Source organism: Neophocaena asiaeorientalis, unplaced genomic scaffold, assembly GCF_003031525.2.
Source record: "Neophocaena asiaeorientalis asiaeorientalis breed wild unplaced genomic scaffold, Neophocaena_asiaeorientalis_V1.1 scaffold119, whole genome shotgun sequence".
In the NCBI taxonomy this organism is placed as follows: domain Eukaryota; kingdom Metazoa; phylum Chordata; class Mammalia; order Artiodactyla; family Phocoenidae; genus Neophocaena; species Neophocaena asiaeorientalis.
In genome coordinates, this window is record NW_020175821.1 from 1482230 (window position 1) to 1506849 (window position 24620).

The following is a 24620-nucleotide window of genomic DNA, read 5'->3' on the forward strand; positions in this document are numbered from 1 at the left end:
AAAAAAATCAATAGGGTTATAGAAGATTTAAGCAACGCAAATAACAAACTTGACAAATAGTATTATATAAATGCTACACCCAACTACTGCATAATTATTTTTAAGAACACATGGAAAATTTACAAAACTTAGCCATATGCTAGGCCACAAACCAAATTGTTATACATATATATATTTTAAATGAAATCAAATAGAGAGTGTTCTTTGAATGCCATTCTATTAAACTAGATACCTATAATAAAATAGAACTATAAAATCTCCAAATATTTGAAAATTAAGAAATGCAATTCTAAATAACCCATGGGTCAAAAAAGAAATCATTATGAAAATTACATACAATTTTAAACTAAACAATGATAAAAATACTACACATTAAAATGTGTGCAGTGCAGCTAAAGTTATATTTACAGAAAAATTTATAGCTGTAAATAAATATATTAGGAAAGAAAAAAGGATGAAAATCGACAAGCTAAGCATCTACTTACAAAGGTTAAAAAATCAGCAAATTAGACTCAAGGAAAGGATGAATAAAATAACAAAAATATGAACAAAAATTAATAAATACAAAATAAACTTACAGTAGAGGGAAGCCACAAAACCAAAAGTTAATTTTTTGAAAAGACAAATAAAATTAATAAGTCCTTAAATTGAACAAGAAAAGAGAGACAAGGGATAGATAACCAGTTAGGAATGAAAAAAGAGATCCTACATTGAAAGAGTCATCTTACACATAAAGCGTAAGAGGATATTACTCTTTATGCAGATACATGTCTTACATTTAGAGGAAGTGGATATTTTAGAAAAATACAATTTACCAAAATTTGGTGCAATAAAAAATAGAATATTTGAAAGAAATCAAATCTATAATCTTAAACCTTCTCATCAAAAAATCCTCCAGACTCAGAAGGCTTTGCCAGCAAATTCCACCAAATATTTAAGGAGGAATAACCCCAATCTTACAAGAAGTCTTTCAGAAAATAGAAAGAGGCAGCATCTCTCAACTCATTTTAGGAAACAAACATAACCTTTACACTTAACCCTGATGAAGGAAAATGGAGAATCAGAGAAGGATAAAGAAGAGAAGAGGAGGAGGAAGAAAAACAGGACAAGGAAGATGATGATTAGAGGAGAATTTCACTCTTGAACATACATGCAACAACTCCCAACAAAACACTGGAAATCCAAATTCCGCAATATATACAAAGGAAAATATATCACAGGTAACTTGGGCCTATGCTAGGAATGCAAGACTGCTATAGTCTTGCATTCACCTTATTAACAGGAGAAAGGACACAAATCAGTGTAATTCACCTTATTAACAGGAGAAAGGACACAAATCATACAATATAGACAAGCATATATAAAGCAAATATTAAAAAAAAATTCAGGGACTTCCCTGGTGGTCCAGTGGTTAAGAATCCGCCTTCCAATGCAGGGGATGGGGGTTCAATCCCTGGTCAGGGAACTAAGATCCCACATGCCGCGGGGCAACTAAGTCTGTGTGCTGCAACTACTGAGCCCACGTGCCACAACTAGAGAGCCTGCATGCTGCAACTACAGAGCCCACATGCCATAGCTACAGAGCCCACGTGCTCTGGAGCCCACGTGCCACAACTAGAGAGAAGCCCATGTACCACAACAAAGAGCCCAGCTGCTGCAACGGAAGATCCTGCATGCCACAACTAAGACCTGACGCAGCCAAAATAAATAAATAAGTATTTTTTTTTAATTCAATAGCTGTTTATGTTTTTTAAAAAAATTCCTAGAACCCCTTCCATTTCCATTTCGTGAACAATTTAGTCCTAAAGTCCTTACGTGGAGCAGAGCAAGGCAGGCAACCACGTCAGGGTGAAGAGCCTGAGAAGAATAAGGAGGGCGTCCCCGCAGAGGGGAGGCCTGGCGTGAGAGTGGGGTGAGGAGGGGACGACACGGGTGGCAGCCCAGCACAGAAAGTCAGAGCCTGGCGGGCTGAGCAGAGCGTCCCCACGGAGGCAGCCCAGTGCAGGGCATGGGAGCCCGGGGAAGGTGAGCAGGCTACCCATGTGTGGGGGCAGCCTGCCGTGAGAAGTCAGAGGCCCAACAAGGAGAGAAAGGCATCCCCACAGAGGGATTGGCAGCGGAACAAGATTTCTAAGTTGGTGTGAGGAGGTGGCCCAGCAAAAGAATACCAAGACCAAGAGGGGTATGGAAGGTACCTGCACAGCGAGGGGTGGGGAAAGGCAGCCCTGCACGGAGGGCTAGAATGCAGGCATGGTGAGCATGGCTTCCTGTGGTGAGAGGCACAGCCAGGTGAGGCGGGCATCCACATAAGAGAGAGGACAGCAATGACGAGACTAATTACACATGGGGGTGGAGGGACCGATCAAAGAAGCATTTCCACCTTTGGATAAAGGAATTACAAATCTGGAAAGGGAGAAATCCAGAATGAACCCTGCTGTGTTGGACTGCAGTTGGAAGTACTGGTGTGAACATATATTAGCTCCGTCCACTCAGAAGGACTAGGAGTTGCAGCATCTCAAAAGCAATGAGCATACCTAGCACTTAGATCTTGGCTTCCAAAAACTTTTCTCCAATAAAAAGGACCAGATTACATACAGAATGGATAAACAACAAGGTCCTACTGTCTAGCACAGGGAACTATATTCAATATCCTGAGATAAACCAAAATGGAAAAGAATATTAAAAAAAGAATGTATATATACGTATAGCTGAAGCACTTTGCTGTACAGCAGAAATTAACACAACATTGTAAATCAACTATACTACAAATAAAAAAAAAAAAAAAGAAGAACCAGGGCTCCTGGGAGAAACGGCTGATTCAAAGACTGAGGCAGGGAAAGCAGATGAACCTCGAACATCTCCTGTCAGAAAGCAAGGAAGTGCTCAAAGAATGATGGTGATATGCCAAAATGTCACAGGAACACACCTGAAGTGGATTCCATTGGCTAAATCTGGAATAATTGGAGCATCAAAATAAAAAATAGTAGCAACAGAAGGCGACTCATTCAATAAAATAAGAAACCATGAGTCTATGCCAACATAAATTAATAAATAAACTGAAAGTCAGATGAGGATAGGACACACACATGGTTTCACAGGACCGCACCCACAAAAACCACTTGTTGATTACAAAAGGGAAACAGCAATTTCAGAGTGAAGAAGCCTGGCAGATATGACCTTAAGTGAGGAAATTAAAAATATAAGTAATGGGACATATCAAAACTGTGCACCACTTAATGGTATCAAGTTCATGACAGTCAAGAGAGACCAAGGAGCCTTCCAGACTGGAGAACACTAGAGAGACACCCTAACCAAAGGCAACCCTTAACTCTCAAATGGACAATTACTGGGACAATTAGTGAAACTTAAATGGGTTCTAAGGATCAGATGGTAGTAATGCATCAAAGTTAATTTCCTGATTTGGATGGTTGTGTTGTAACTATACAGGAGAACATTCTTGTTTGAAAGAAAAACACCCTAAAATAATCAGGGGGTAAGGGTCATTAGGTTGGCAATTTACTCTCAAATGGTTCAAGTAAAAAAGTTCTTTAGGGACTTCCCTGGTGGCACAGTGGTTAAGAATCCACCTGCCAATGCAGGGAACATGGGTTCGAACCCTGGTCGGGGAAGATCCCACATGCCGCGGAGCAACTAAGCCCATGCGCCAGAACTGCTGAGCCTGCGCTCGAGAGCCTGTGAGCCACAACTACTGAACCCTTGTGCCACAACTACTGAAGTGTGCACGCCTAGAGCCCATGCTCCGCAACAAGAGAAGCCACCGCAGTGAGAAGCCCGTGCACCGCGACAAAGAGTAGCCCCCGCTCGCCGCAACTAGAGAAAGCCCGCGCACAGCAACGAAGACCCAATGCAGCCAAAAATTTTTTAAATGTAAAAATAAATAAATAAAAGTAAAAATAAAAAAATGTTATTTATACTATATTTGCAACTTTTTCAAAAGTTTGTTTCAAAATTAAAAAATAAAAACTCTTGGGCTTCCCTGGTGGCGCACTGGTTGAGAGTCCGCCTGCCGATGCAGGGGACACAGGTTCATGCCCCGGTCCGGGAGGATCCCACATGCCGCGGAGCGGCTGGGCCCGTGAGCCATGGCCGCTGGGCCTGCGTGTCCGGAGCCTGTGCTCCGCAATGGGAGAGGCCACAACAGTGAGAGGCCCGCATACCACAAAAAACAAAACAGTACCACAAAAAAGAGAATTCCCTTAACCTGCTAAGGCAGTGCTTCTCAAAGGTGCTGCACAGACTGGAGCCAGTTCTCAAACAGTTACTGATGTGCGATGAGACAGGTACAGAAACCTTTACAACAATATTACAAATTTTATATCTTTTGAATCTAATAAAGAAGAATTTAGGCTTATAACTAAGATGTCTTTTTCTTTTTTATTCTAGTAATTCATCTTTATTTTATCAAAGCATTTGTTTGCCGTGGCTTGGAAATTTTTTTAAAAACCGGTCCTTCCTCACAGATAGTTTGAGAAGTGTGTGATAAAGAGTATCTATTAACAACAAATGTTACTGCAAACACCATAGTAAAATGTTGAAGCTTTCCCCTGGGAACAAAACTAAATACTGTTACCACTCTTATTTCATATGGTACTAGAGGTCCTAGTCAGTGTAGAAAGGCAAGGAAAAAAAGATGTACAAATTAAAAAAACAAACACACAAAAATACTCCTGTTATGTGCAGAATGAGTATAAAGAAAATACAAAATAATTTTTTTCAGAGTCCCAACTACCCTCTTCCAACAACCTCCTGCTTTGTACCCATCCCTGTATATGAAGATAAAGACCAAAGCAAAAATATGATAGTGTCTTTGTCTCACTTAAATATCACTTTAGACCCTGTAACCATTGGACTTTTACGTGTGCTTTGGGCAGGGCCCTGTACATTTCAGATTTCAACTTAATCTGTCATCTAATTCATAAACTTTAATGAAAAATAAGAGGCTACCCCTTTTCTTTTCTTGGATTTAGGCAGCTATCAAGTTCAGGCTTATAGTTCTAAACTGGAACTACAAGTTCTTTAAAGGCCTTGTATCTTTCATATTTCCCCATGGCAACCTGAATAGTATAGGCATCCAGCAAGTACTCAATAAATTCCTGTAGAATTGGTTTCAAAGCAGAAACCACTTTCTGCTTTGGAATCGTATTCACAGAATATATGAGCCGAAGATAGAGACAGATAGACAGACAGACTGGCAGGTAATATAAACACTAAATGAATAAAGAAAGCAAACATTTTTAAAAATAAAAAGTTTGCTGTAATGCCATCAGAGGGTAGTAATGGGAATAAGTTCAGAGTGACTGTTTAGGGTCTCGGCTTCCAAGGCTGGCTCTATACTATGTGAGCTCATGGCTCCTTTACTAGGAAATAAGAGAAATGTCCACCTGTATTTGTAATGATTTGAGAAAGTCCAGACCAACTTTAAGAAACATGTAACCCAAAGGACCTAAGAGACTTTTTGCTGGTTTAGAATTATTTCTTACCAAGCATCCTTCCTCTCCACAAGGGTTCACTCATGAAGGTATCCAAAAGAGCCCTGAGATTTAAGTCTGATCCTGTTGCTGGGTATATGACCCAAGCTGTACCACCCTGCGTGAATTCTCAGGGTTTCAGGTACTATGCCAATCAAAGAACCTATGATCATAGGTCTCCTCCCTCCATGTACAGGATTCTGTCCCATTCTTCTCTTCCAGTCCTAGAAAAGGTTCCCAGTTCCAACCCTGCCCGAACCGGCTGTGCAACTTTGGGAACATCCCTTAACTTCTTCCAGACTTCATTTCATCTTCTGTGCAACGAAGACATCGGGACTACATCTGAGGTCTCCTCTAGTTACTCCCCCTACCCGCCCCCCACACCCAAAAAGCACATTAAGATAAAAATAAAATATGAGAAACTGTGGCACCACTGCATCCACTCATGGTCTGCCTTCAAATTACTGTTTTACACAGAAATATATATCCACAGAGTTTTACAGAGGAATCTCCAACTGGCTCCTAGCAAAGTAAACAGTATTTTCATCATTGCTTCCAGGTTGCCAATTACAATGGAACATTTGGGAAAAGACTCAGCAGAATCAGTGACTGGCACACCTACTGAGTCAGCCATTAGCCATGCCCTGATCAGACAAGAGACCAGCTCTTGATCTTTCATGTCCCTCTCCTTGTCAAGATTTAAACAAGCTTCCCCCACAAAAGAACCCAACAGTTTCTACTTAATAGCAAGATTCAGCCTAATGGAATAAGACAGATGGAACCAAACACCAAGTATCAGTGCTTGATGAGGAAGCAGCAAGTAGACCCTGCTCCATGTCTGACATCTCCCCTTGTCCCTGACTATCACCACCACTGGAACAGAAAGTGCCCCGAAAAGGAGACTGGATGACCTGGGAATCAGTCCCAGCCCTGCTGGACCTGGCACCACAGACCCAGCCCTATTCCATGTCACTTTCCCCCTCACTCCCCATGCTTTAGACACACTGGCCCCCTTGACACCACCAAGCCCTTCACTCAGGGCTCTAGCCCATGCCGCTCCCTCAACCTGAAACACTCTTCCTCTTGCTATGCCATTCTTCACACAACTGGCTCCTGTATCCACTCCAGGTTCAGCTTAAAATGTTACCTCCTCAGGGAAGCTTTCCTGACCACACTATGCAGATGGGTTGCCTACACCACCTAGTGTTCTTTGCCATCACTGTATCTATTTATCTTTTTATTAGCCTTTATTACAACTGTAAGTAGTGCTTGTTTTCTGACTCACCCCCACAATAGTATAACTTTGCCTGGGAGGGCAAGACTGCCTTTTCTACTTATTGGTACCTATTTGGCATCTAATACCAGTAGCTGGCACATAGTAAGTATTCATTATACGTTTGTTGAATGAATCAGCAACCGTCAGGAGAGCTTCCTAGGCTTCAGTTTAGTCTCAGACCTCCAGGACCACAGTGGCTCACCTTGTACATAGGGCCCCATCTCTGGGTGCTCCCTGACCCGCAGATTATAGGTCTTTTTTTGATCAGACTGTTTCAGCAGATCCCGCACTCGTTCATTATAGATTTCCAGGAAGCTAGAGACATGTAGAAAAAGGCATATAATTAGATCTTGAAAAAATGTGGGAAAAACACTAAGCCAAGAATCAGAAGGTCCTAGTTCTAGTTCTACCTCTGACAGTCTAAGACCTTGGTCACGCCAGGTTTCCCCCTTGAGTCTCGTTCTGCATGTGTACAATAGGGTTTTGAGCATTGGCTGTCATTACTCCACAGTTTCAGGTTTACAGTGTCAGTGCTGATTCAAGTTTAGCCTTCAAGAGGCTATTTCAGCCATGGGTTTAGGCTGCCACCAGCCTGTGCCTCGATCAGGCCCCCATAGCATAGAGTCTACAAGCATGTTTCTTGAAGTGGTTTTCAAATGTGATCTTTGAGCTCTATTATTCACTGACGGCATCTCAAGGGCCATGCTGAGCAACATGGGAAGCTAAGTGAGAAGGGTCTGCTCCCCACCCCTAATTTAAATAGCAGAATTCTCATTTTACCTGTCTTATACACTGGGATTCTGTTTAAGATATGCTGTCTTATTGGTATCTACTGGCATTTTATGCCTTTTTAAAATAATAACACAGCTACAATTCTTAATTAAAATCAGTAAATATTCTGTTAAATAAGAAAGCAGACTTCTCACAGAAAGGTCTTCCTCACTGGAACACAGATGCTTGCCTGTGGAGCCAGCAGTCAGAAAAAAAGGCTCCAGTTCAAAGCTGCTCTCTGCAAACTCTTCTTATTAAATTTTTCTCCTTAATCTTCTCATATTTGGACACAGGAACTCCAGATATCTCTTAGAATAGTGGTTCCCAGATTTCATGGACAACAGAACACCTAACATATATGTATATGTTTATACACATAGAGGTTTACAAATTTTTACTTTATAAACTTAAAAAATGTAAAAATAGTGTTCACAATCATTTAATTTTAAAAACATATAGTTGGGCTTCCCTGGTGGGGCAGCGGTTAAGAATCCGCCTGCCAATACAGGGGACACGGGTTCAAGCCCTGGTCCGGGAAGATCCCACATGCCGCGGAGCAACTACTGAGCCTGTGCTCTAGAGCCCGTGAGCCACAACTACTGAAGCCTGCGCACCTGGAGCCTGTGCTCCACAACGAGAAGCCACCGCAATGAGAAGCTCGTGCACTGCAATGAAGAGTAGCCCCTGCTCGCTGCAACTAGAGAAAGACCGCACACAGCAACAAAGACCCAACGTAGCCAAAAATAAATAAGTAAATAAATAAATTTATAAAAAACAGAAAAACCCCAGACAGTTATTCTTTTTAGGGTAATGAAAATGTTATGTAATTAGATAGTGATGATGGTTGAACAACCTTGTAAATATAAAAAAAAAAATCATTGAAATATATTCTTTAAAAGTGTGAATTTTATGGTATGTGAATTATGTCTCATGTTTTTTTTTTGTTTGTTTTGTTTTGTTTTTGCGGTACGCGGGCCTTTGACCGCTGTGGCCTCTCCCGTTGTGGAGCACAGGCTCCGGACGCACAGGCCCAGCGGCCATGGCCCACGGGCCCAGCCGCTCTGCGGCACGCGGGATCCTCCTGGACCGGGGCACGAATCCGCGTGCCCCGCATCGGCAGGCGGACTCTCAACCACTGCGCCACCAGGAAAGCCCTGTCTCATGTTTTTAAACAATGACATTGAACACCAAAAACAAAAGCAAAAAAGAATACAGAGAATTAAGGGCAATTGGTAACCTTCCGCCAACATTTACAGTTCAGACTGGTTAAAACGTCACATTGGGGTGACGTTCTATTCCTAGCACTAGTCTAGGAACTAGAGTTTGGGAACTACTGACCTGGAGAACAACCCAGGAGGGGCTGGAACAGAAATCCCAAAAGCTAGCATGAAACTGTACAGAAAATAAAGGAAAGGAAACCAGCTAGCCAGGGGAAGCTGGTCCACAGGAGACGCCAGCTTGTTAAGCCTGAGGATAGGAACTAAGTTTCCTACAACCTAAAACCTAAGTAAGTTTTTCATCTTGTACTGCAAGATATTTCTGCTGTGGCTTTTCTCCATTCCTCTGGGAGACTATGGAAGTGGAGAGGACAGCTCTGGAGTGGAAACAGAAACACTTCAGGCCACAGAGACAGACAGGTTCTTACCTTACTTTTATTCTGCAGGAGGAAGGCAGTGGGGCACAGTTTTCCTCCCTGACAAAGAGACCCTGCACAAACCAGAGGATTGGAGTTTCACTGAAGGGAGTGTACAAAGAAGACCTACTTTGAGGGGATCCAATCAAAAGAGAGTCTATACCTCACATATCCGTGGTGTCAGCCCAACAGAGGCCTGGAGAACAGAAGAGAAGAAAGCATTACTGTTCACTCACGGTGATGCTCTCCCCGCAACACCCAGGGCCCACCCTCAGCAGGGATGGGCTCCTTGTGCTAGCCTCTTCACTTCAGGCAGTTTCCCCGGCGGTATGTGGAAGACTCTATTTGCCAGTGCTGTCAGGAGACTCTCATGGGAGGAATGTACCAGATGAGAGGCAGATCACCGCCGTAAGAAGGAAGAGAGAAGAAGCTAGCAAACCCAGGTACATACTTTCATGCAGAGAAGGTTACATCCTTCTTGGATGAATTCACTTTACCATGGTGGTCCCTCCCAGAACCCTATCTCCTAACCCTGCACACACAGGAGGACTAGAGTACATGGATGTTCAAATCACACATTTAGAGAGAAGCGGCTTCTTTTTTCATCTTGGATCCAGTGCTAACTTATACTCAGGTTAAGCGCTTTACATCCCTGGGTTATTGGGAATTTTCTTCTTTTAATTTAAAATCTATAAAATCAGGCTAAACATGGACGTAGTAAGCAATGATCTGGGCCCACGGCAGCAGGGATAATCTTTCAGGAGGAACAACGTCCTAGAGAATGTCCCTGTGTGGTGTTATTTGTCACCTGCCCTACCAGTTCATCTCACCAGGGTACTTCTAAGCCTAAAACAAAGAGGTATTCTTAAGGAACTCTACCCTCCCAATTTTCCATGATAAAAGAAGGCTCTCATAAGTCCTACACACTTTTGAAAGCTCCCATCCCAGTAGCTGGTTCTCCTGCTTCTTTCTGAACACTCAGATCGAACACACACATAGCCCCATATCCACATGGCCTTAGCCAGCACTTAACACTCAGTCTGGGACTTGTCTACACCAAAGGTGTTAAAAAGCTACAGGTGATGAACTTGGAAATGATATGAGAAACTCAGAAGGACTGACAAGGTCTGTGTCATCAAAGGGAATTGTAAAATTCTAAGATTCTTCAGGGTGTAATAAAGAGGGGCTAATTATCCAAAGTTTACCTTTCAATTAAAGTGCTGAGAAACATTCTTTTTTTTAACTTTTTATTTTATAAAAAGTTATATAGCTGATTAACAATATTGTGTGAGTTCCAGGTGTACAGCAGAGTGATTCAGTTATAGATATACATGTATCTATTCTTTTTCAAATTCTTTTCCCATTTAGGTTGTTACATAATACTGAGCAGAGTTCCCTGTGCTATACAGTAGGTCCTTGTTGGTTATCCATTTTAAATATAGCACTGTGTACATGTCAATCCCAAACTCCCTAACTATCCCTCACCCCACCCTTCCCCCGCTGGTAACCATAAATTTGTTCTCTAAGTCTGTGAGTCTGAAGAAACACATTCTTAATATAGAATAGGACCCGTTAAATATTACTGAAGTTGACTGACTATGAAACTCACATCCTCTCTCAGTGGCAAGGACAATGCAAGATTCAGGCTTCCTGTGGCTTTAGGAAGATACTGCATTCCAATCCCAATACTCACTGGGGTGCCCAGCATGGTGTATGTCTTCCCAGAGCCTGTCTGCCCATAGGCAAAAAGGCATATGTTGTAGCCTTTGGCAGCTCCAGACAGTACTTCAGTCCCCAAATCCTGGAACACCTATAACAATAAAAATAGAGAGCATGTCACTCTGGTCCTTCTTCCCACAGCATTTTGTAAATTATTTTTTAACCTAAAATAATATAAAATGTTTCAAACATCCATGACTATAAATTCCCCACTGTTTTATGAGAATCAATTCAGTTTCAAAAAAAGATTGCTGACTGCCACCGCTTCTGAGCAGAAGATGGCTGTGCCTCCCACATATGCTGATCTTGGCAAATCTGCCAGGGATGTCTTCACCAAGGCCTATGGATTTGGCTTAATAAAACTTGATTTGAAAACAAAATCTGAGAATGGACTGGAATTTACAGGTTCAGCCAACACCGAGACCACCAAAGTGACGGGCAGTCTGGAAAGCAAGTACAGATGGACCAAATATGGTCTAACGTTTACGCAGAAATGGAACACTGACAACGCACGGAGATTACCATGGAAGATCAGCTTGCATGTGGCCTGAAGCTGACCTTCGATTCATCCTTCTCACCAAACACTGGGGGAAAAAAAATGCTAAAATCAAGACAGGGTTCAAGTGGGAACATATCAACCTGGGTTGTGATGTCGATTTCAACATTGCCGGGCCTTCCATCCGGGGTGCTCTGGTGCTGCGTTATGAGGGCTGGCTGGCTGGCTACCAGGTGAATTTTGAGACCGCAAAGTCTTGAGTGAGCCAGAGCAACTTTGCGATTGGCTACAAGATGGATGAGTTCCAGCTTCACACTAATGTAAATGATGGGACAGAGTCTGGCGGCTCCATTTATCAGAAAGTGAACAAGTTGAAGACTGCTGTTAATCTGGCCTGGATAGCAGGAAACAGTAACACTCACTTCAGAATAACAGCAAAGTACCAGATCGACCCTGATGCCTGCTTCTTGGCTAAAGTGAATAGCTCCAGCCTGATACGATATACTCAGACCCTAAAGCCAGGTATCAAACTGACACTGTCAGCTCTGCTGGATGGCAAGAATGTCAACGCTGGTGGCCACAAGCTTGGTCTGGGACTGGAGTTTCAAGCATAAATGAATACTGTACAATCATTTAATTTTAAACTATTTTGCAGCATAGCTACCTTCAGAATTTAGCGTACCTTTTAATGTTGTATGTCTGGGATGAAAGTATCGCTAAATATCATGTTAGACTTCCAGGTTAAAGATGATTCAGCTTTAGGGTGTTACCCTTGCAGAGGTACAGAAGAAACCCAATTTCACAAAAGGTCCTTTCAGCTGTAGACTTGAGGGGGAGCTTGCTGGCCCCTCTAGAGATGTCAGGTTTCTTTTTTACCTAGAAATGGCTGCAAGTGGAAGTTGGTAATTTGCAGGCACTTTGTAATTTGTAAATTCATATTGAGTAAATGAATGAAATTGTGACTTCCTGAGAACTGAGCCTTAGTTTCCTACCCTGGTTGAGGAGAGACTCTTTGATGGTGTATACAAACTCATCTGAAAGGGACTTTTTTAGGCAAGGACTTTTTCCACCTCAATCCATCACCTCTTTTACACCAAAAAGTAGTCTGCGGGGCGTGGTTGCTGTTTCTTTTGTGCCATTTTGGGGTGGAGAAGGCGGTTGTGATGAAGCCAATAATTCAGGACTTAATAGTGTTTTTTCTCATGTTGTGTTTTTTCGCCCTTGCACCAGAGTATGAAATAGCTTCTAAAGAGCTCCAGCTGCAAGCTGGGAAGTCTCTGTAACTGTAATCACATGGGGACAACACTCAGAATCTAAACTGAACTTCTGTTGTATTCTCGCCACTCAGTTTATTTTTTAGCAGTTTAATGGGTACGTTTTAGAGTCTTCCATTTTGTATGGAATTAGTTCCTCCCCTTCAAATGCTATAATTAACATCACTTAAAAATAAAACTTGAGGGCTTCCCTGGTGGCGCAGTGGTTGAGAGCCCGCCTACCGATGCAGGGGACACGTGTTCATGCCCCGGTCCGGGAGGATCCCACATGCCACGGAGCGGCTGGGCCCGTGAGCCATGGCCGTTGGGCCTGCGCGTCTGGAGCCTGTGCTCCGCAGCGGGAGGGGCCACAGCAGTGAGAGGCCCGCGTACCGCAAAAAAAAAAAAAAAAAAAATTGAATAAAATATTGAAACCTTAAAAAAAAAAGATTGCTAAGGAAAATTCATTCATTTAGTCAGTCAAATATTTTTCAAAGTGCTTACTATATGCCAGGCCCAAGGCTAGACATTAAAGACACAAAATTGATATATATGGTCCCTAACCTTAAGGCAAAAAGAGTCTGGGAGAAAGGCAAAGACACGCAAGCAAATTAGTAAAGAAAAACCATGTACATTAATTCTTTTTCCTTCCCATTACCAAAAAAAAAAAAAAAAAAAGTTTAATATGGTTAATCAGGTAAAGCTACAATGAAATACTGCCCAGTAACAATTCACACAAATTCAGGGTCTCAAGACACCACACTGAGAATCAGTTAAGCCCAGAAGTTAGGGAGGAGTTTTCCCTATGGGGCCCTTTTCTACATGCTGCCTCTTCAGACTGATCCTAACAGCTGACTGCTTCCACTGTCACTTATCTCTGTAGTGGTCAGCTTTAATGAATCAGAAACAGCCAGAGGTCCTCCTATGAAAACCCCTATACTTTGTGTAGTGTCTGAAAGTCCTGTTGGACTCTGTCAGGCAGACCCCAGGCTCAGGACAAAACAGCCTGGCTTATGGGGAAGGCATAGCTTCCAGCTGAACCAGTCCTCAGCAGAATGCCACATAGACATCTACATACACAGCTGGTATGGTGGGCATTTACCCTTTGTATGGCTGCTACTCAGCATCCAAATACTCTTCCTACCTGAGGGGGGAACCTGATTGTGTCAGTCTTGGTTGGAAGCAGGGCCCAACCCTCCCCGACGGAAGCCAAATAGTCCAGGAAACCCTCTCCACCTCCTGGTGGCTAGAACACGAACATGTGAAATGAGGCCCACCAACTAGGTGCTTGCACTTGAATTTTCAAAGAATGACACAAAAACAAAGGAATAAATTCTCCTTGTTGGCATCGAGAGTCCATCAGTACTACATCCTGAACACACGAGTGCCAAGTGTGGTGCTCAAATCAGACTATTCTGTGATATGGCTTTGCCTGGCTTCCCTGCTACCTAGGGCCCCATGGTTTCCTGCTCATTTTTCTACTTTCCCTTAAATTCTGTGAATCTCCTGATACGGTTCCAAATTGGTTCCAAATTGGAATGCTGTTCTTATGGTTCATAGCTGTGGGACCATACAAATTTGTATGGTCCCACAAAATTTTACTTAAAATTTGTAAGCCTCAGTTTCTTTCCCAGTAAAGTGGATATTTTGTAACTATATCACAGGTTTGTTGTGAAGATTAAGTGAGATAACACACGTAACTAGGGACCACGGGAACGAAGATAGCAGTTGCTGACCTAAGACTATACTACCCTATTGTGTTTTAGTAGCTATAGTTATGCTTCTTGACCAATGAACTATTTATGTTTTGTTTGTTTTCTAGTGCTTCTAATATTCAGGCATAGGGCCAAAATAACCCAGGGAGTGGTAAAAGATTTGGACCTTGGACCATTCCCACCCCCTTCCCCAATCTCCCTCCCAGCTGTGTACTCGCCATTCATTCACCTCTATATTAGCAAAACTGAAAATTGGGCAGAGTTTTCTTTGCCTCCTGACATCTGTCTTGGTAAAATTCCCAGGGACTGAAGGAAGGAGAGGTTATTTCTCTTCACCAGACCATTTGAGTTGGCTGCCACCCATTTACTAGTTGGAAATGTTCCCCAAAACTCAACCTTTCTTTCTAGTGCTCCAGAAGAAAATGGAAACAAAGGTGCAGACAGAGCAAGGCCACATCTAGTGAAAGTGTTATTTCTTCCCACCACTCACACAGCAGAGCAGAATGAGCTCAGGGGACTGTAAAGGAAGACAACAGAATGTTACTCCGCCCATGTCTTTATCCAAATTCAAATAATCACCTGGAGCTTTTATGTAAAACATCTTTGAAGATACCATTTTCACTCAACAGTAAAAGATGTCAACAAGAAAAACTAGTAGGCTCCAAATGTGGAACTGGTAGAAAGTTCAGATTCCATTCTTCAAGAACTGTGAGGCTTAGCTCATCATAAATTCTAGGAAAAACCACAGCCCTAAATAGAGCACAACAGAGCCAGATGACACCATGGTTCACTCTGACTGTGGTATTATAATGAAGCAGATGGAAACAGCTCAATATGAATACCAAGAACAGTTTGAAGGCTAAAATAAATCACCAAAAGGCAATCTAAAGCTAGAGGGTCCAGTTCAGGAGGAGAGATGAGCAGTGTAACTTTATTTTTTCTGGAATATAAATAGAAGAAAGCATTCAACAGACAGGTTAATTTTATGTGACACAGCACTTCCAGTCTTTTTAAGGATGTGCTAAATAGGGGATAGTCTACTGGATGTTTCTGTACTGGGACTCACAACACCTGAAGCCCAAACCAAAATCCCTAGCAATACTCATTTCCTAAGGGCAACTGAAACTAGGAACCAGAATTTTTGATGTTCAACATCATATGTCATTAGGGTTGCAAATTAAAACAAGGAGATACCAGACACACCTGTTAGAATGGCCAAAATCCAACAAACTGACAATACCAAATGCTGACAAGGATATGGAGCAACAGGAAATCTCATTCATTGTTGATGGGAATGCAGAATGGTACAGACACTTTGGAAGACATTTTGCCAGTTTTTTGTGTTTTTATTTATAAAATAAAAATATTATTCTTTTTTCTTTTAACATCTTAATTGGAGTAAAATTGCTTTACAATGGTGTGTTAGTTTCTGCTTTATAACAAAGTGAATCATTTATACATATACATATGTTCCCATATCTCCTCCCTCTTGCGTCTCCCTCCCACCCCCCCTTTCCCACCCCTCTAAGTGGTCACAAAGCACGGAGCTGATCTCCCTGTGCTATGCGGCTGCTTCCCACTAGCTATCTATTTTACATTTGGTAGTGTAATAATGTCCATGCCACTCTCTCACTTCATCTCAGCTTACCCTTCCCCCTCCTCCCCATGTCCTCAAGGCCATTCTCTACATCTGCGTCTTTATTCCTGTCCCGCGCCTAGGTTCTTCAGAACCTTTTTTTTTTTTTAGATTCCATATATATGTGTTAGCATACAGTATTTGTTTTTCTCTTTCTGTCTTACTTCACTCTGTATGACAGACTCTAGGTCCATCCACCTCACTACAAATAACTCAATTTCACTACAAATAACTCTTTTATGGCTGAGTAATATTCCATTTAAACATATCATTCTTAACATACAATGTGGCAAGCATGCTCCTTGGTATTGACCCAAAGGGGCTGAAAACATATCCACACAAAAAGCTGCACACAGATGTTTACAGAAGCTTTATTCCTAATTGCCAAAACTTGGAAGCAACCAAGGTGTCCTTCAATAGGTGAATGTGTAAACTGTGGTACATCCAGATGACAGGATATTACTCAGTGCTAAAAAGAAATGAGCTATCATGCCATGAAAAAACATGGAGGAAACTTAAATGCACATTGCTAAGTGAAAGAAGCCAATATGAAAAGGCTACTTACTGTATGATTCCAACTATATGAATTTCTGGAAAACGTAAAACTATGGAGACAGTAAAAACATCAGTGATTGGGTGGAGTTGGGGGAGGGACAGATGACAGGTGGAGTGCACACGATTTTTAGGGCACTGAAACTACTCTCTATGATACTATAATGGTGTACACGTGTCATTATACATTTGTCAAACCCAAGAATGAACAAAACCAAAAATCAACCCGAATATAAACTATGGACATTAGATGATATATCAGTCAATGTAGGTTCACCACCTGCAATGCTGATAGTTTGGGGGCAGGAGGTATATGGGATCTCTCTGCACTTTGTGCTCAATTCTTCTGTAAACCTAAAACTGCTCTAACAAATAAAGTCTATTTTTTAAAAAGAAGATCCACAAGATAAATCTCAAGGAATGGACTTCCCTGATATCAGCGACATTTAGCAGACGAACCCTTCTCAAAAGCGGTTAGAATCAACTATGTCTCTGGAGATTTCATGATGACTGTTTAAGGTCCAAGAATAATGGTTGCGCTGTATTTTCCTACAGGAACTTTTCACTGATAGATTTTTTGTTTGTTTGCTTGTTTTTGGTAGCTCTGTAGTTCTTTCTATTATATACTATGTTCTCTGAGCCCCAAGTAGACTCATAACAACAACAACGACAACAAAAACTGTGATTTCCATTTAGGGTGAAAAAGGGTTCAAAATGATGAAATAAATATTGATTTCAAATACAGGTATCAGAAATTGTTGGAACTTCCCTGGTGGTCCAGTGGGTAAGACTCCACACTCCTAATGCAGGGGCCTCAAGTTTGATCCCTGGTCAGGGAACTAGATCCCACAAGCATGCCGCGTGCCGCGACTAAAAAAGATCCCGCATACCCCAATGAAGATCCCGCGTACTGCAACTAAGACCTGAAGCAGCCTAAATAACTAACTACTAAAAAAAAATTATTGATAAGTGAGAAGTAAAAGGGACATTTCAAGGACGGAAAAATGTTAGTTAAAAATAAATCTATAAAAGTATGAGATTAGATCACTCCCTAACACCATACACAAAAATAAGCTCAAAATGGATTTAAGACCTAAATGTAAGGCCAGAAACTATCAAACTCTTAGAGGAAAACATAGGCAGAACACTCACTAAAAACCGTGTGTTAGTAGGCATCTTTAAACTGGAAAATAATTCTAGACAACTCTGGAAACTATTCAAACATATGTTTTCACTAGCGCTGTTAGCTGCTAGGAAAAACTCAAGTAGCCCAGAGTTGTACTTACTTTTACTTCTCATCACACAGAGACCGTGAGGTACAGCTGGTACTATTTGTGGATCTACTGACACATCCTATCTCCAAACTTGTGGCAGCAGTACAGAAAACTAGGGTTCAGGGCCTATTATTTGAAGAGAGTATTCATGTACAAAATATAACAATGCGGCCTGGAGTTGGGGAAAGGGCTTAGAATAATTTGCCTTCCTCTAAATAGCTACAGTTATAGTTTAATGGTTAAGAACACAGGCTTCGCAACTTAACAGATTCGAAATCTGGTTCCTGGGTCAAGTAACCTCTCAGTTTCCTCACCTGTGAAATGGAGATTAAAAAGCACCTAAAACTCACAGGGTTTTTGAGAGGATTAACTGTGTAAATAGATGTAAAACTTTAAGAACAATGGCACAAAGTAAGCACTTTACTGTGCTAGTCTTTGTTGTTACTGTTACTACATATTATTTTTTTCCATTTTTTGGTATAAGGAGTACTCAAAAGAGTTAACATTCTCGCTGGTACTCCCATGTACTTTAAAAGAACCATGGACTTTTGGAAAACAGATATTCCAATACAGACACCATAGTTAATATGCCCCAACTTCACATAGATACCTTTAAAAAAAACTTCTACCTTCCATCTTATTAAATATTCATTTCTAAAAAATCTTCAGAAACCATTAACGTAAAAAAAATTGTAAACTCTTTCTTCATGTCTTATCGGTTTTGCTAGGACCTAAGGATCATTCTTTCCCTTCTATAAGTATGAAAATCATGTAACTGAAAGAGAGGTTACCTAGCCAATAAAATACATGAAGTTCTTAACCCTTAATACTTTCCCACAGAAAGGCTTCATACATTTCTCTCTTTTCCCAGGCTTTTTAAAAAACTGAGGGGGGCTTCCCTGGTGGCGCAGTGGTTGAGAGTCCGCCTGAATTGACATATTAGTTTCAGGTATATAACATAATGATTCAACATTTCTATATACCACAAAATGATCACCACAGAGCTTACGTGGTGGCTCAGTGGTTAAGAATCCACCTGCCAATGCAGGGGACACAGGTTCAAGTCCTGGTCCAGGAAGATCCCACATGCCACGGAGCAACTAAGCCCATGCGCCACAACTACTGAGTCTGCGCTCTGGAGCCCACGAGCCACAACTACTGAGCCCGCGTGCCTAGAACCCGTGCTCCACAACAAGAGAAGCCACAGCAATGAGAAGCCCGCACACCTCAACGAAAAGTAGCCACCACTCGCTGCAACTAGAGAAAGCCTGCGCACAGCAACAAAGACCCAACTCAGCCAAAAATAAATAAATAAATTTATTTTTAAGAAAAATTATCACCACAATAAATCGAGTTAACATCCATCACCATACACAGTTACAAATTTTTTTCTCCTCCTGTGATCTTTCACAATCCACCCACCTAGCTACTTTCAAATATGCAATACAGTATTATTAACTATAGTCACCACGCTGTACATCATATCCCCATGACTTATTCATTTTATAGCTGTAAATTTGTACCTTTTGACCCATACATCTCTATTATAAAATGAGACTGCTATTATCAACTATGATTTTCACACAGAAAAGATATTCTTCACCAGTTTTTGTTAATTTACCTAAGAAATATTTATGAGAAAACAGCTTTAAATTCTATGATGTGTTCCATCTAAATGGATTTTAAACATCACGTATCTCTTGGTCTATAACTCCACTGTTAAAAGGACTGTACTAGAAGACTTTTTTTTCCCTTTTAGTAACACTGCTACTTAATGCAGTAATAGATGTCATTATTGACAAGGATCAGTATTTGAGTATTCACCATGAGAAGTATTCTTATAATGTTTTATTAAATAAATAAATATATTTAAAATAGAAAAAAACCCAGAAAATGCTGATAAAAATACTCCCACCATTTAGACATAACCATTGTTAACATTTTGGTGTACAGCTTACTCTTTCAGACTTTTGTTCTATTCCTAGATAATATCTAATGTCCCTTTCAGGTCTTCTGATGTAAATATAGTAATTAGGAATACTTGAATACAATGAGGATACTAACTAAACCCAATTGTTTTTATTTTTTATTTTACTATAGTTATTTATGATACTCATAAGTACAGTTTTCCCTACATTTATAATTAGATGACTTAATATTTTAATTTAAAATTCTATTTAATTTCTCAGTAGGAAAGCATGCTATAGCCCCACCCATCAGGTATCCAAGTCTATCTAAGCCACAGCCCAGGCCCCACTGTCCACCTGGCTATAGCTTACCCAAAGAGCAAACAAGGTATCTAGGAAGGGAAAGAAAGTCTCAACTGTGCCAGCTGTGCCAAAACAACCCCACAAAGTATCAGGAAATGCTGTCCACTCTTTATAAATGTCAGGCCACTCCCTCAACGTCACTGCAGGTCACTGATCTTTGGGTCTCTGCCCAGTATAAATGTTCACATTTCCTTCCCACTGTAAGCCCAGCTAGGGGTTAATCAACATCATTTGGATCCTGCCCCTGGTTTTTTGTAGCAGATTTTTCCAGAGAAAACAGGCAACGGCCTATATTTGACTTTGACAAATGAAACTAGATTTCCTATTTGGTTCCTCCACTTTACACTGTGAACTACAGAGAGATTTATTTCCCATATTTATTCATATCATATATGTATATCCATGCAACGTATACCATGGAAATTTCTGTTTAAACAGTTTCCAATGAACAGGAGGAGAAAGAAACTGCAAGAGAAATTTTGAAATGCAGGTAAAGATAAACAAGGCCAACTGGATCGTATGCCATACCCAATGAGGAGAAGAATCATTATTCTGAAAGAAACAAGTCCTTCTTTTTCTTATTTTTAATTAATTTTTTAATTTTTTTAACATCTTTATTGGAGTATAATTGCTTTACAATGGTGTGTTAGTTTCTGCTTTATAACAAAGTGAATCAGTTATACATATACATATGTTCCCATATCTCTTCCCTCTTGTGTCTCCCTCCCACCCTCCCTATCCCACCCTTCTAGGTGGTCACAAAGCACGGAGCTGATCTCCCTGTGCTATGCGGCTGCTTCCCACTAGCTATCTATTTTACGTTTGGTAGTGTATATATGTCCATGCCACTCTCTCACTTTGTCCCAGCTTACCATTCCCCCTCTCCATATCCTCTTTTCCATTCTCTAGTAGGTCTGTGTCTTTGTCCCCATCTTACCCCTAGGTTCTTCATGACCTTTTTCTTTCTTTTTCTTAGATTTCATATATATGTGCTAACACACGGTATTTGTTTTTCTCTTTCTGACTTACTTCACTCTGTATGACAGACTCTAGGTCCATCCTCCTCACTACAAATAACTCAGTTTCGTTTCTTTTTATGGCTGAGTAATATTCCATTGTATATCCTCCCAGACCGGGGCACGAACCCGTGTCCCCTGCATCGGCAGGCGGACTCCCAACCACCGCGCCACCAGGGAAGCCCATCTCCACTGTATATTTATACAATTTTTAAAGGTTACATTCCATTTACAGTTACTACAAAATATTGGCTATATTTCCCATGTTGTACAGTACATCCTTGTAGCTTATCTTACACCCAATAGTTTGTACCTCCCATCCCCCCACTCCTATATGCCCCCCCCCCCCCCATAACCACTAATTTGTTCTCTATATCTGTGAGTCTGCTTCTTTTTTTATTATATTGAAAGAAACCAGTTTTGAGACTGGCAGGTCCCAGAACTGGATTTCTCTTCACCTCGGCAGCAAGTATTTATTAAATTCCTAACAGGTCCCTAGCACTGCATGGTCTCTGTGGGAGATTTGAAAGACATTTGAAATACTGTCTCGATCTACAATGATCACAGAGTTAGTAAAAAGTTCAATACTTTTACATAGTAGAAGAAGAATGAAGGGTAGACATAACATTATATTTTGAGAAGGAAAAAAGACTGTGGGCTGGGGTAGAAAAATCTTCATAGCATAGGTGGCACTAAACCTGTGTCTTAAGCTTGCTTTCAGATAAGTCCCTTCTTTGAATAATGTCCCCCGGATAAAGGCCTTCTCTCTTAAGTGAGAGTGACCTCAGGACTGCAGTACCACAAAATCTAAAATGTATCCTTGTCATTTCAATCCTTCAAGTCAGAATTCTGGGTGAAACAACAGAACAACTAGGTCACTTTACTCTCCCTGAAAAACCTTCAGACCTCCACTTGCCATCTCTTAATACCTGGCTGTCAACTGTGGAAAGTTCATCCCAAGGACTAAAGATCTCCCACCTTAGGAATAACAAACATCCAGGCAAGTAACCCCAGAAACAGCCAAACAAATCTCTCTGCCTCATCGCTTCACTGAAGTTATTTTATTACTCTTATTTGAACAAGGAAGTATGGGTACAAAAAGGACAGACATCAGCAGCTGTTCTTAGCCTCAATGAGAGAGGCCCAACTATAGTGGCAGTGGTCCATTCCCACGAGGCAACCCTTTAGTGGTATGAGAATATCACTCCCTAAAATGAAAATTACTCTGTGGCTGGATATCACAGGGTCTTTCTAGGATCTTCTGCTTGGGATTGATAGACTAGCCCTCTTCTCAGAACCCTCCGAAAGCTAAAGGATCCATGAGCTCCCACCTATAGAGGGAAGAGGAGGAGACAGAAGGGCTGCAATTTTCTTAACCATGACATAGGCCTGAAGAATCTCCTAAAGTGTCCCCACTTAAAGTTTCTCTGACCCTACAGCTACTGCCATGACCATAGAACCAGGAGGCACTTGGAAAAGACCAAAGCACTCATTCTTTATCCAAGTGCATTCATTATATTGCGTTAGTTAGCAGAAAGAAGGGAAAAAAAGACTGAAATGTAAAATACTTCCGTCTCATTTTCTTCTGTCTTCTCCAAATGGCATTTATTATCTACAATGTAGATTTACCACAACTTAATATTGCAATATAATGAGCAGTTCCAAATCAGTAAGAAAATAATCAACATCCCAAGAGTAAAAAAAAATTAAATAACTGACCAAATGCCATTGCTAAGCACAATAAATTTTTACTGTACTTTTCCATCTTTCTACAAATATATAAATTTTATACTGTTATTCATAGTATATAACCTGTTGTGTATTGCTTTTCATTCCTATATTCCTCAAACACTTAAGCATTTTAAACATTTCTGTGATTCATTTTCACAATTCTGAGTTTAGAGGTTCATAACTGACACAACTAACTTAATGAGTTCTTAACAATTGACAATCTTCTTATTCTCATACCAACATGAGATGAATGAAATCCAAAATTCCCATTAGAAAATATCAGTAGCAATTAGTATTTATAATTGCAGCTCAAGGTCAATATTTCCTAGTGGTATGGAACACAAAGAAAAAAAGCAGAAGAGTTACCTTCACTATTTGTAAGCCCTCAATTTCCAAAATTCTACGAACACAACTCTCCTTAGTCAAGCACTCCCGGTCCTGAAACAAATTTGCTAAGTTGGTTGGGTTATTTTTCATTTACTTCCATCTAGCACTCAAGTTCTCTCTTCACACTTCCTTCTTTCAACTGTAGAGTATTTGATCAGAATCAGTGAGAACTCATGAGTTTCAATATAAGTAAATAGATATAATGGAACTGTATGCATGTGTGTGTGTATATACATCTGTATATGCAAATATATATTCCCTAGCTTTGTCTAACTCTACTGAGGAGACCAAGGAACAGTGATATCTCAATAGCAATGATCACACCTAGCACCCAGATCTTGGCTAAATGCCATTTCCCATTAATGGGAACAGTCTGAGCATCATAACAAACAATAATACTAACAGACTGTCATCCACTGAATAAAATGGGAAACCATGAGTCAGTACAAATATAAACAAGTAAATAATTTAAAAGTTTGATGAGGAATGGGATATTTACATAGTGTTTCAAAGTACCTTTCGACAAAATATTTATTACAAAGAAGGGAAAAGAGTAACTTTACAGTGGAGAAGCCTAGCAAGACGCCACCTTAATCAAGAAATCAAAGTGAACTCTGTGATATTCCTACCAAAGATGCATAATCTGGATCTAATCGTGAGGAGACACTGAACAACCAAATTAAGAAACATTCTAAATAATAATTCACCTGTAATCTTCCAAAGTGTCAAGATTATGAATACAAAGAAAAACTGAGGAACTATTCCAGGATGAATTAGACTAGACATAGGACAGCTAAATGCAACAAGTGATTCTGAACCAGATCCTTTTTCTATAAAGGACATCACTGGGACAATCAGCAAAACTCAAATGGGATCTAATGATTAGATGTAGCAATATAACAATTTAAATTCCCAGTTTTGATGGTTGTACTGTGGTTATGTTAAAGAATGTCCTTTACTATAAGGAACCGCACACTCAAGTATCTGGGATAACTGGGTAACAGGTTGGCAACTTTTAAATGGTTCAGGAAAAAATTTTTTGAACGTACTTTCATCTTCTCTGTAAATCTGTGATCATTTCAAAAAAAATTTTTAAGTTTAATAAAAAGATGTAAGGAAAAATACAACAACAGAAAGCACCCTGGATTCTGAGTCAGGCCTGGGTTCCTACAGATACCAGCACTGCCACTTACTAGCTGTGTGACCTGGTATGAGTAACGTGCTTTGTTTCCTTTTTCCTCATCAGTAAAATAGGGATGACGTTTATTGTAAACAGTTTATTGTAAAAATCAAATGAAGTAAATTATGAGAAAACGCTTAATACATGAAAATTCTAATGAAGCATAAGATATTTATTTTGCAGTCCTGTTGAATCAAATTAAAAAATAACCATAAAGATAAA

At 40.5% G+C, this 24620-nt stretch overlaps 1 protein-coding gene and 1 pseudogene across 1 annotated transcript in view; one reads left to right on the plus strand and one right to left on the minus strand.

The window, feature by feature from the left end:
• STARD9 (StAR related lipid transfer domain containing 9) overlaps positions 1 to 24620 on the minus strand; it is a 122520-nt gene that overhangs the window by 54388 nt on the left and 43512 nt on the right. Inside the window, exons 4-7 of the mRNA XM_024732387.1 lie at positions 10863 to 10979; positions 9333 to 9365; positions 9182 to 9243; positions 6968 to 7080 (exon numbers count right to left, since the gene is read on the minus strand). Of these exons, the coding sequence (XP_024588155.1) occupies positions 6968 to 7080; positions 9182 to 9243; positions 9333 to 9365; positions 10863 to 10979 (325 nt within the window). The remainder of the gene's footprint in view (positions 1 to 6967; positions 7081 to 9181; positions 9244 to 9332; positions 9366 to 10862; positions 10980 to 24620) is intronic.
• LOC112391164 (voltage-dependent anion-selective channel protein 1 pseudogene) lies at positions 11149 to 12045 on the plus strand (annotated as a pseudogene).